The following is a 12,623-nucleotide window of genomic DNA, read 5'->3' as shown; positions in this document are numbered from 1 at the left end:
TAGTTTTACAAACTCTTGCCTTTGGGGGGAAAGGAATAGAAAAAGTCTCTTTGTATTATTTCTTAACAACTGCATGTGAATTTCTAATGATCTCAAAAAAAATTTCAATTAAAACAATCTGAATGCTTAATAATGCCTTTACACAAACTGCATCTCTTTTACAAACGAGGGAGCTGGAGTTGGGTGTTTGGTACCTGACCTGAGATTACAGAGCTAAGTAAGTATATCATGTAGGATTAAAAACTCAGGTCTGCAGAGCTCGAATTTAACGCAGTCCACAAATTTAATCACACAACTATTCTGACTGATGACTCACAATGAGACGACAGGAATTAGGTAAGAGCAGAGTATCAAGAACTACTGTAAATATAAGGGATTTCATTTTCAGGTGCCTAAAAAAGTCAGTTTTTAGTCTAGTAAAACTGAATTGTAAGATCAGTCATAGAAAGCCAATACCAAACAGCACCCAAGCCTGCTTGGTAGTGTTAGGCTTCAGATTAAAATAAAAATATCATAAACCAAGTTGAAACAAAATAATTTTTATTTCCTAACCCATGGCAAACATATACATCCAATATGTACTTATCTTGCATACTCAGTCACAGATGACTTCCAAACTACAACCGCCTTCATATTTAAGCAGGAACTAAAAGTTACCTTAGTTGACATGATAAATGCTCTTAAATGGATCATGTATGAATATATTGGATTGGTGACAGCAGAATCTGACTGATTAGTTCTATAAGTTTAAAGCTTGGAAGAGCTACTACGTTCACATCTAACACTTTCCGACAGGTAGGATGCAGCAATATCAGCTTGTATTCCAGAGAAATTTCCTTAGTTTTTCTGGTGATGGAACCACTTATCCACTGTAGTCAGAAAAAAGAGAAACCAATTAGAATCCCTGTTAAGAATCAAAATTACACCCAACATATAACAGTGAATAATACACTTGCTTTAATAAATACTGCTATGGATTACATTAAATCTACATACATGCATAGCTTCACTAAATTACCAAAACAGGTAACTTATCAGTGTTTTGTTTTGGGCTTCCTTACTCTTGTGGAGAAGGAAATGGCAACCCACTCCAGTATTCTTGCTTGGGAAATCGCACGGACAGAGGAGCCTGGTGGGCTACAGTCCATGGGGTCGCAGAGTCAGACACGACTGGGCAACTAAACATCCTTACTCTTGATGGCTGATCCTACAGATCGGCAGTTCTCACTAGAAGAGCCTTACAGAGAATTCTAATGTCTAAAGATGGAAAGAACTGTTTTCTGGGTGAATCAGCCTGTGGCCAGACGGGGAGACAGAGCCCAGTCTGCTCCAGCCTCCACGAGGCACCTACCAGGAACTCAGAGAACAGTGGGTCGTGACTTGGAAGCTGCTGTCACGGGCTGGCACTAAAGGGGGTACGTACAGCCATCTTTTTCCCACGGACGCCTCGAAACCCTGAGAGTGCTTCTCCCCATTCTCCTCTTTCTCTGTATGTATGTGGTATGTAAGATGTATCTACAGATATACATGTCATTTCCCCACACATGTGGAGAATGTTTAATGTAATTTTACTAGAATATAGATCTTACCATCTGTTGGTATTGTGCAGGCAGATTCACATGGTGGTGGTAACTAAAACATAGTATGAAAATCTATTAGTCTAATTCCAGGAAAAGAATAAGCTTAAAAAGTATATTGACAGAAAGATTAAAAGGAATGTGAACAGCAGACAACTATCTCAAATTTTGAGTTCTAAAAATAATTTACACCAGATAGGAACAATGCAAAGCTTGCTCTACTAAGAAATGCTAACAAACTCAAAACCTCTTCGCTTTTAATGACGACACTGGAGAATAATTAATAAAAATGCTTTTTTGAAATAATTGAAAAACCAACATATGTATATATAGACTTTATATATATAAAATGTAGGCAGAATGTTCTTATTGAAAAGTAATGGTTGTTAACCAATGGCTTTTCCCTTTTATCTCAACTTTGTCAAAATTTATATACAAATAAAAATAAATCTAAACGTACTGGCTTCATCATTAAATTGTCTTTTTCCCTTGTACTATACAAGTCAGTAAAGTCAGACCTCATTTTCTTTTGTTTTTCTCATCTAATATTATGAGAATAATTTTAGACAAGCTTCAATCTTTAGGTTAATCAAAATCAGATTATTTCTTTGATGGATGATTTATTACCTCACCTGAAAGTCTCTCTAGGTCTACAAACCACTCTTGCAATGGTACCTGAAATTTGATGACTTTCTCCATCCTTGCTATGACCAAGCCACGTAAGTTCCCATTGGTACTCTTATGAAAAATGGCTTATGATAAGTACCCAGGCACTTGGGTTATTAATATTCATTGAATATTAATAATTAATAATTAATACTTTCCCTCCCTATTCAACACCGTATTTTTTGGCCGCCAAGTTTGTTTTTTCTCCAGGAAACCTTTACTTACAGCATCCACAATGGCTTTGGCAGCATCAGGGTCACACTGGAAGGGGCTCTCAGACACCGTGGTGTTCATGCTGTTACACAAACGGAAAGTGTCACACTAACAAAAACTTCTCTCATTAAAACTTGTGTTAAAAATAACAAGCTGGAGCTGGTAGGTCAAGTGAGATTCAAGTTTGGCGTTGTTGAAAAATTTCTCACCTATATTAAACATTTTGATTATTTATTTTGGCAAGATACAGCTATTCTTAAGGCAAATTTTACTCAAATACTTTAACAAGTTCAGATTTTAAAATCTGTGATTGAGTGCTTTGCAATTCTTTGAAAGAGCTAAGAAATGCAAATTAAAATGAGAGGCTATCTTTCCTAATTAGATTAAAAAAAAAAAACAAAAATCTGGTTTCTATCGGTGCTGACACCTGGCAGGAGCAACACCTGGTTCAATATTCCTGAAAAATAATCTGGTAAAATATGTCCACAACAAAATTTAAAAAAAATTTTTTTAACACACACCAAAAAAAAAAAAAAGTGTCCAAAACCTTTTGAAAAGCACATATACTTTGATAGACAAATTCCACCTCGCCAAACTCAGAGATTTAAATAATTATGTACAAAGATGTTCAACATGCATGATTTTCACTATTGATAAGACTGAAAAGCTGGAAGTAACCAAAATGTCCAACAACAGAGATGATTAAAACTGATTTATCCAACAGGCAGAACAATATACAGATGGAATATTTATATTATAAAATATTATATATTTAATGACATAACAAATGCTTGTAGTGTTAACTTTTCTAAACCAAAAAACAAAATGTCTGCTTTCGCTCAATCGTGTCTTACTCTTTAGGACCCCATGGACTATGGTCCACCAAGCTCCTCTGTCCATGGGATTATCCCAGCAAGAATACTGGAGTGGGCTGCCATTTCCTACTCCAGGGACTCTTCCCAACCCAGGGATCGAACCTACATCTCCTGTGTCTCCTGCATTAGCAGGTGGATGGATTCTTTACCACCTGGGAACCCCATATATTATACATACAATATGATTATTTTTGAAAATATACTTAAAAAGGACTGTAAAAAGAGAAAACTTTACATGTTACTAACAGTATCTATGGAAAAACTGAGATTAAAGTGATTTTTTTAAAAAACTTTTTTTGGTTAACTATGATTCAAAATTTCCTTCATATTGAATTATTGTATACTATTATGTGGTTATAATCAAAAATATTCTATGAAAAAGAAAAAATATTCAGCCACCTGTTACTTAATATTTCCATAGAAATAACAGGATACCACAAAATAGAGAAGTTATTAAAAGCAAAGTCTCATGATTGTACATTTTCATACAAAGGTGTGTGTGTGCTCAGTTTTTCTTATGCTTGTGGAGAGACAGATGTTTTTATTTTACAAGACATTATCCCAACTTACAGAACATTCCTGAGAATTTTCTATAGCTCTTTTCTCCCTCCAGAAAAGAAATTTATAATATAAACAGATGCTGGGGTGTGTAGGTATATCTTACCTTGCATAAATGGGATCACACTATGATAAATATACTGCTATGGACTTTGCTTTTCTCATTTAATATATTTTGGACATCATTCCACATCAACATATAGAGAACAATGTGCCATATACTGTTCCATGAATTGCTTAATCATTACAGTTTGGTTGTTTCTAACTTTTTTATTATTATAAATGACACTGCAGTGAACATCCTTGTACATACATCTTTCAGGACTATATAGGATACATTCCTAGCAGTAGTGCTACAAAGAAATACAAGAATTTAAAATTTTTAGATTAATGGCTGATTTACGTTATACACCAGAAACCAACACAACATTGTAAAGCAATTATCCTCAAATTAAAAAAAAAGACACAAAAAAACCTAGGTACTGACTACTGTCAAACTGCCCTCACAAAGGCTGTACCCATTCAAACTCTCACAACTACATATAAATGTTGCCACTCCAGACTATCATTAAATTTTTTTAAATTACTCTCACAACTACATATAAATGTTGCCACTCCAGGCTATCATTTAATTTTTCTAATTGTGCAGATTTATTGAAGGATAACACTATCTTTCTGAGCTGCATTTAAAATTATAAAGTGAGGCTGCACATCTTATATGTAAACTTACTTTTTCTCTCCCTCTATTAGTATTCTTTCTTTCATCAATTTGGGTAAGTTATTCATAAATTAAGAAATTTAGTCCTTTGTCAGGTGTTAAGAAAAAACTGGGAAGAACTGCCTCCTGATACATTAGAAAATCGTAAGTAAACCTTTCTTTTCTGGATTTTGAGTTTGTCTTCTGTTTAGAGAGGTCTTCCCTACTACAAGCTAATAAATTAAATGCACCTAGTCTTCTTCTAGAATTTTCTCACATTACAATTTATCTTTCTGGAATTAAAACACTGACATAAGACAAGAGTTGCAAACTCATGCTGGCAGCCAGTGCCAGTTAACAGGTGGGTATAAAGCAGCTGGGGTTAAGAACACTGGTTGGTGCTGGGCTCCTTGTACAGGAGGACCTGCCTGGTTACAGCACCATTTTCAGAAATGAAAAGCAGCCACAGCATGAGGGTGGTTGCCAGTGTGCATATCTGGAGGAAGAAAGGAATGTAAAGGGCAAGACAGAGATCTAGCCTCGTTTTTCCTCTTTAATAGGCAGTTGGTGCAAACCTCACCACCAATACCCTTGTTTTTTTCAGGATTTCTGTCACTATTCTGACATGCAGTTTTTTTTTTTCCTAGATGAAACTGAATGTTATTCATGAATATATGATACCTTTATACTTAATATCTTTTATTTTTCTCTATAGAGTTTTAAAGTTTTCTTCTTATTCTGGGTCGTTCAGATTTCTTATTTATACTTTTTTTTCTTAAATTCTATTCTACATGGGATCTTTTCCTCTATTATGGTTTCTGTTATGTTCATATACAAAGCTAGCAATGTGCATATATACTCATTTTGTAATCCTCCACCTTATGTTCTTTTTTCTAGGGTTTTCTGTGTACACAGTCATATCATCTGCAACAATTTGCTTCCCCCTTTTCCAGTATTCCTGCATCTTATTTCTTTCTCCTATTTACTTCATCAGCTACTATTTTCAGAACAACACTAGTTAAGTGGTAATGGTGGCCATTCTCTTATAATCTTTAAAGAGGGAGTATATTATACTAAAAATAAGCTGGGGCCACACAGACTTGGATGCGAGTCCTCACGCCAAAACACTTACTGTGGTATGACCTTGGTTAAGTTTAATCTCCCTGTATCTCTGTTGCATCCTTGGCAAATATTAACTGCTCAATCAGTATTAGTTATTATTAGTAGTAGTAGAAGTAGTAGGAGTAGTTAATTCAATGTGCATGGTAGATCCTGGTTTAGCTGTGATGATCCTATATATTTACATCAGAGAATACCAACCCTAGTACTCAACCAATTCTGAGCACCCTGATGCTAGGCAGTTTTCCCCAGTTACCCTTACAAAGCTCTGATCTCATTCTCCCCTTTATAATTTTAGTTTTTACTTATTCAGAGTATCTTTGTGGCATTTTTTTTTTTTTTTACTTTCTGCAAAGAAAAAAATGTTGCCTGCTATATTCCAGTTCTACCAGGATCAAGCCATTACCCACTGCAGTCGCCTGCTGACAGTGTGCCCTGAGGGGAATTCAGGATGGAGAAGAACAGGAAAGATTTGGGTATACTGGCCCCTAGATAGTTAACATGAATTTCTAAGAAAAAACTTCAAATGACCCCAGATTGTTGCCTCTTCTCATACATAGAAAAGCACTGAAATCATTAACTTGAGATGTCTCTTCTTTATGATTAGCAGTCATCTTTTTATGCTTGACTACATGTTTTCCCAGCAAAAAAAAAAAAAAAGTTTATATCTCTCTTGGCTCCTCCCTTACATCTCTGCAGTAGTTCTTTAGGGCTATCTGAGAAGTTGTCTCCTGGGCTACAGTCCTCAAATAAATTGTAACTCACAACCTTTACATTGTGTGGTTTTTCCTTCAGTCTGCACTTCCTATTGAACTTAAGTACTGATAAAACCAGTTATCTCTTTCCTAAGTGAATGTAACGGTACAATATGTTGAGGTTATTAACGTATCTGGAGTAAGCTATTCTGCTTTGTGTGTTAAACATGGAGAAAAGAGTTAACGCTTACCAGCTGATTCCTTTTCCATCAGTTTTCTTAGTCACTAATGCTCTCCAATAGTCATGAGTGCTTTCAATAATGTCAACTGCAAAGTTCTGTAATTTAAAGAGATATTCGTTAGAATAACAGAAACAAGTTCTTTCCTTTCCTAATTTTGGGTTCGGGTCATGGCATGTGGGATTAGTTCCCCAGCCAGGGCTGGAACCCATGGTACTTGCAGTGAACACAGTCTTAACCCCTGGCCCACCAGGGGACAGCCCTGTTCTTTTCTTATCATCAACATTTTACCAAAGCATGATAGCTTCGTCTCTTCTGAATCATTTCCTTGTATCAAAAATGGAAGAAAACCATTTAAATGAACAAATCAACATAAAGCCAGTCTTGTGTCTTTAAACATCTATTTTATGGTCATACAGTCTTTAGATGGTAACAATATGGTTAAATTATGTCTCAACACAGATAGGCCTACAGCTACAGTTCTGAGTGACACCTTACCTTATCTTTAAATTCTGCATTGAAAGCAAACTCATTCTCAGGTTTTCCATCTGGAACCTTGTACCTCCTAAACCAATCCACAGTAGCTTCCAGGTAGCCAGGTTTCAGCCGCTTGACATCATTAATATCTAAGAAGAGAATAAGATTCTCTTCTCAGACTGCAAGATGTATATGTAATTATTTATGCATTCAATAAAAATACCACGTACTTTCAAGAGCTATAGGATGGATTGTCAAAAAAGTTCAAATAATGTTAGAACTAATATCTTTTCGAGAAGAGAACATATATACATATTAAAAGAAAATCATCTAGTGTCTTAGAATAGCTCTGACATTAAGTACTAAGAGAACAATCAGTACCACAATAATTCCGATTAAATAAGAGGAGGGAGAAATGACTGGGGGCTGCATGAGAGCATAGTTTGGCAAGCGTGTGTAACTTCCCAGGGCTCAAACCTGTGTCTCCTACAATGCAGGAAGATTCTTTACCACTGAGACACCTGGGAAGCCCCAAGAGAAGGATGTGTGTTTCAGCTGCTCAGTCGTATCCAACTGTTTGCGACCCCATGGACTGTAGCCCTCCAGGCTCCTGTGTCCATGGGATTCTCCAGGCAAGAATACTGGAGTGGGGTGCCATGCCCTTCTCCAAAGAGGATAAAAGATACTGAAAGACAGGTTGAGGTTGTACTTGAGGATCACGCTCCAATGACGTACTAAAAGACAAGAAAAAATGCATTACATATGTTCACTGATAGGTTACTTATCACATGTGAATAAGCTTTCCTCACTCTACAGTATAGGCATTCAATATCACCATACTATATTTCTGGCCAAAAAAAAAGTGTCCTCTGTAAAAAAAAAAACACGTTTTTAAGTTTCTGTATAGTCATTATCAATGTCTTAATGCCATCAAACTCAAGTTTAAATGACCAAACTGCTTTTCCATGCAAACAAATAGAAGATACAAGTATAAAAAAAAAAAAAAAAATCCATCAGGAAAATTGTAATTGGAAGCAGGAATATGTTCAACAACAGCTTATTTATATTTCTATAATATAAACTTGGCTTAGCCCAATTTGTAAGGTACATAGTTAAAGAAAATCATGTATTTTATTATCAGAGTACCACTTAAAGTAGGGAAAGTTTACAAAGTGAACTGGGAAATGTTTAAACACTGATAAATTTCAAGGAACTTATAATTCACGTAAAAGGTATCATCTGATACAGAAATAGTTTGAAAATCCAGAAATCCAAAATGCAAGTGAATGTTGTCTTCTAACAAATTTCCCAACCAATTCTATTCTTTAGGCACCAAATGCCAGCCTGACAATTCAGTTCAATAATGACACTGACTAATGGAGTCAGGTCCCACAGTTAGAGGGCTCAGTTCCACAACAGTGATCCCACTTCAGACGTTGGTGGCAAATTACAAGCCATGACCACTTGCTATATATCAGTTTCCTACAGCTCTCTCCTCGGGTTTGAAAATTTGCCAGAAAGACTCATAAAAGTCAAGAAAACACTGAGCTTATGTTTACTGGTTTAGTATAAAGGATACAACTCAGGAACAGTCCAACAGAAGAGATGCTTAGGACCCAGCATGCGGGGATGGAGGGTGTAGTTCCCATGTCCTCTGGGGGGCAGAGGGAGGCATGCCACCCACCCTCCCAGCATTGCAGTGTGCTCACCATCCCAGAAGTGCTCCACATCTCATGATTCCAGACTTTTCATGGAGCCTCCCCTCCCAGTCCCAGGGGTCAGTGGTTGGGGCTAAAAGCTCCCACCCTCTAATCATTCAGTGTTTCTGTTGACTGAGCCTGTCTGAGGCTAGCTAGGGCCCCACCTTAAGTCACCTTATTAGCACAAACTCAGGTATAAGGAAACAGGCTCACTGTGAATAAAAGACACACTCATCACTCAGGAAATTCCAAGGGATTTAGTTCTTTGCCAAAAACTAGAGACAAAGATCTAATATATTTCTGTATTCTATCATGGTAAGGAAAAAATGTAAGAACTGATGAACTGTTTGACTTTTTTTGAACTAGATATTGAAAGGTATGCTGGACCCAGACTAGGGAACCCTGGACACCAGACCCAGGAAAAAAAAAAGTAGGAAAAACTTCAAGTTTTGTTCCTCCTATTGTACTTTATAGATCAATTCTGTGCTGTTCCTTGGGTTCAGCCTCTAATAGCCCACAACCATGAGCAGCAAGAAATGCTCACTTTCCTGATGCCCACAACTGCAGCAGGCGGGTGGCTGGCCGTCGTGGGCCCCACAATGTCAAAGAGGATCAACATGGCCAACCTGGTCGCTTTAGTGGGTAGGCCATCCGCCCCCATGGCTCTGTGTATATTCCTCCCAAAGTTGTGACTTGTCAAGTGCTCTCTCTGCTTAATTCTCTTCCACTTATAACAGATGACGGACACTGCCTTACACTGACATTTAAGGAAAGCTGTATACTGCTTGCACCACAGGCCCAGCCACCCAGAGAAACTTTCAGGGTTCTAACAATATTGACTGCAAGGGAAAATGACACCCAGAAAATGCTGCTGATGTAAAGATGCTGTGACTTCATTAACTGTGACCAAAGCACACTATTTTAGCATGTGTACCCTTGTGTACACATCTCCATGTGGAGACACCCCACGTCCAAGGGCAGAGAAACCCCAGTAAGACGGTAGCACTGAAGCGGTTGTGAGGAGATACCCCACGTCCAAGGGCAAAGGAGAAGCCCCAGCAAGACACCTTATCTAACTCAATGAAACTATGAGCCATGCTGTGTAGGGCCACCCAAGACAGACGGGTCATGGTGGAGAGGTCTGACAAAATGTGGTCCACTGGAGAAGGGAACTGCAAACCACTTCAGTATTCTTGCCTTGAGGACCCCATGAACAGTATGAAAGGGCAAAAAGATAGGACACTGAAAGATGAACTCCCCAGGTCAGTAGGTGCCCAATAATATGCTACTGGAGATCAATGGAGAAATAACTCCAGAAAGAATGAAGAGACGGAGCCAAAGCAAAAACAACACCCAGTTGTGGATATGACTGGTGATGGAAGCAAGGTCCGATGCTGTAAAGAGCAATATTGCATAGGAACCGGGAATGTCAGGTCCATGAATCAAGGCAAATTGGAAGTGGTCAAACAGGAGATGGCAAGAGTGAACGTCGACATTCTAGGAATCAGCGAACTAAAATGGACTGGAATGGGTGAATTTAACTCAGATGACCATTATACCCACTACTGTGGGCAGGAATCTCTTAGAAGGAATGGAGTAGCCCTCATAGTCAACAAGAGAGTCAAAAATGCAGTACTTGGATGCAATCTCAAAAACGACAGAATGATCTCTGTTCGTTTCCAAGGTAAACCATTCAATATCACAGTAATCCAAATCTATGCCTCGACCAGTAATGCTGAAGAAGCTGAAGTTGAACGGTTTTATGAAGACCTACAAGACCTTTTAGAACTAACACCCAAAAAGAGATGTCCTTTTCATTATAGGGGACTGGAATGCAAAAGTAGGAAGTCAAGAAACACCTGGGGTAGCAGGCAAATTTGGCCTTGGAGTACAGAATGAAGCAGGGCAAAGACTAATAGAGTTTTGCCAAGAAAACGCACTGGTCATAGCAAACACCCTCTTCCAACAACACAAGAGAAGACTCTACACATGGACATCACCAGATGGTCAACACCGAAATCAGATTGATTATATTCTTTGCAGCCAAAGATGGAGAAGCTCTATATAGTCAGCAAAAACAAGACTGGGAGCTGACTGTGGCTCAGATCATGAACTCCTTATTGCTGAACTCAGATGGAAATTGAAGAAAGTGCAGAAAACCACTAGACCATTCAGGTATGACCTAAATCAAATCCCTAACAATTGTAGAGTGGCAGTGAAAAATAGATTTAAGGGACTAGATCTGATAGAGTGCCTGATGAACTATGGACGGAGGTTCGTGACATTGTACAGGAGACAGGGATCAAGACCATCCCCAAGAAAAAGAAATGCAAAAAAGCAAAATGGCTGACTGAGAAGTCCTTACAAATAGCTGTGAAAAGAAGAGAAACAAAAAGTAAAGGAGAAAAGGAAAGATATAAGCATGTGAATGCAGAGTTCCAAAGAATAGCAAGGAGAGACAAGAAAGCCTTCCTCAGTGATCAGTGCAAAGAAATAGAGGAAAACAATAGAATGGGAAAGACTAGAGATCCCTTCAAGAAAATCTGAGATACCAAGAGAACATTTCATGCAAAGATGGGCTCGATAAAGGACAGAAATGGTATGGACCTAACAGAAGCAGAAGATATTAAGAAGAGGTGGCAACAATACACAGAAGAACTGTACAAAAAAGATCTTCATGACCCAGATAATCATGATGGTGTGATCACTCACCTAGAGCCAGATATCTTGGAATGTCAAGTCAAGTACAAAGCTAGGGGAGGTGATGAATTCCAGTTGAGCTATTTCAAATCCTAAAAGATGATGCTGTGAAAGTGCTGCATTCAATATGCCAGCAAATTTGGAAACTCAGCAGTAGCCACAGGACTGGAAAAGGTCAGTTTTCATTCCAATCCCAAAGAAAGGCAATACCAAAGAATGCTCAAACTACTACACAGTTGGACTCATCTCACATGCTAGTAAAGTAATGCTCAAAATTCTGCAAGCCAGGCTTCAACAATATGTGAACCCTAACTTCCAGATGTTCAAGCTGGTTTCAGAAAAGGCAGAGGAACCAGAGATCAATTTGTCAACATCTGCTGGATCATCAAAAAAGCAAGAGAGTTCCAGGAAAACATCTATTTCTGCTTTATTGACTATGCCAAAGCCTTTGACTGTGTGGATCACAATAAACTGTGGACAACTCTGAAAGAGATGGGAATACCAGACCACCTGACCTGCCTCTTGAGAAATCTGTATGCAGGCCAGGAAGCAACAGTTAGAACTGGACATGGAACAACAGACTGGTTTCAAATAGGAAAAGGAGTACGTCAAGGCTGTATATTGTCACCCTGCTTATTTAACTTATATGCAGAGTACATCATGAGAAACGCTGGACTGGAAGAAGCACAAGCTGGAATCAAGATTGTTGGGAGAAATATCAATAACCTCAGATATGCAGATGACACCACCCTTATGGCAGAAAGTGAAGAAGAACTAAAGAGCGTCTTGATGAAAGTGAAAGAGGAGAGTGAAAAAGTTGGCTTAAAGCTCAACATTCAGAAAACGAAGATCATGCCATCCGGTCCCATCACTTCATGGCAAATAGATGGGGAAACAGTGGATACAGTGGCAGACTTTATTTTGGGGGGCTCCAAAATTACTGCAGATGTTGACTGCAGCCATGAAATTAAAAGATGCTTCCTCCTTGGAAGAAAAGCTATGACCAACCTAGACAACATATTAAAAAGCAGAAACATTACTTTGCCAACGAAGGTCCGTCTAGTCAAGGCTATGGTTTTTCCAGTGGTCATGTATGGGTGTGAGAGT

The 12,623-nt window shown here is 38.2% G+C and overlaps 1 protein-coding gene across 1 annotated transcript in view; it reads right to left on the bottom strand.

The window, feature by feature from the left end:
- Positions 1-523: 523 nt before the first annotated feature.
- PPA1 (inorganic pyrophosphatase 1) overlaps positions 524-12,623 on the bottom strand; it is a 34,140-nt gene continuing 22,040 nt past the window's right edge. Inside the window, exons 7-11 of the mRNA XM_052640321.1 lie at positions 7,138-7,265; positions 6,652-6,737; positions 2,469-2,538; positions 1,590-1,632; positions 524-869 (exon numbers count right to left, since the gene is read on the bottom strand). Coding sequence (XP_052496281.1) covers positions 838-869; positions 1,590-1,632; positions 2,469-2,538; positions 6,652-6,737; positions 7,138-7,265 — 359 coding nt within the window. The 3' untranslated portion in view covers positions 524-837. The remainder of the gene's footprint in view (positions 870-1,589; positions 1,633-2,468; positions 2,539-6,651; positions 6,738-7,137; positions 7,266-12,623) is intronic.

The sequence above is a fragment of the Budorcas taxicolor genome, chromosome 5, assembly GCF_023091745.1.
Source record: "Budorcas taxicolor isolate Tak-1 chromosome 5, Takin1.1, whole genome shotgun sequence".
Classification (NCBI taxonomy): Eukaryota; Metazoa; Chordata; class Mammalia; order Artiodactyla; family Bovidae; genus Budorcas; species Budorcas taxicolor.
The sequence above is the reverse complement of the archived record's forward strand: the minus strand, read 5'-3'. Positions and strand labels throughout refer to the sequence as shown.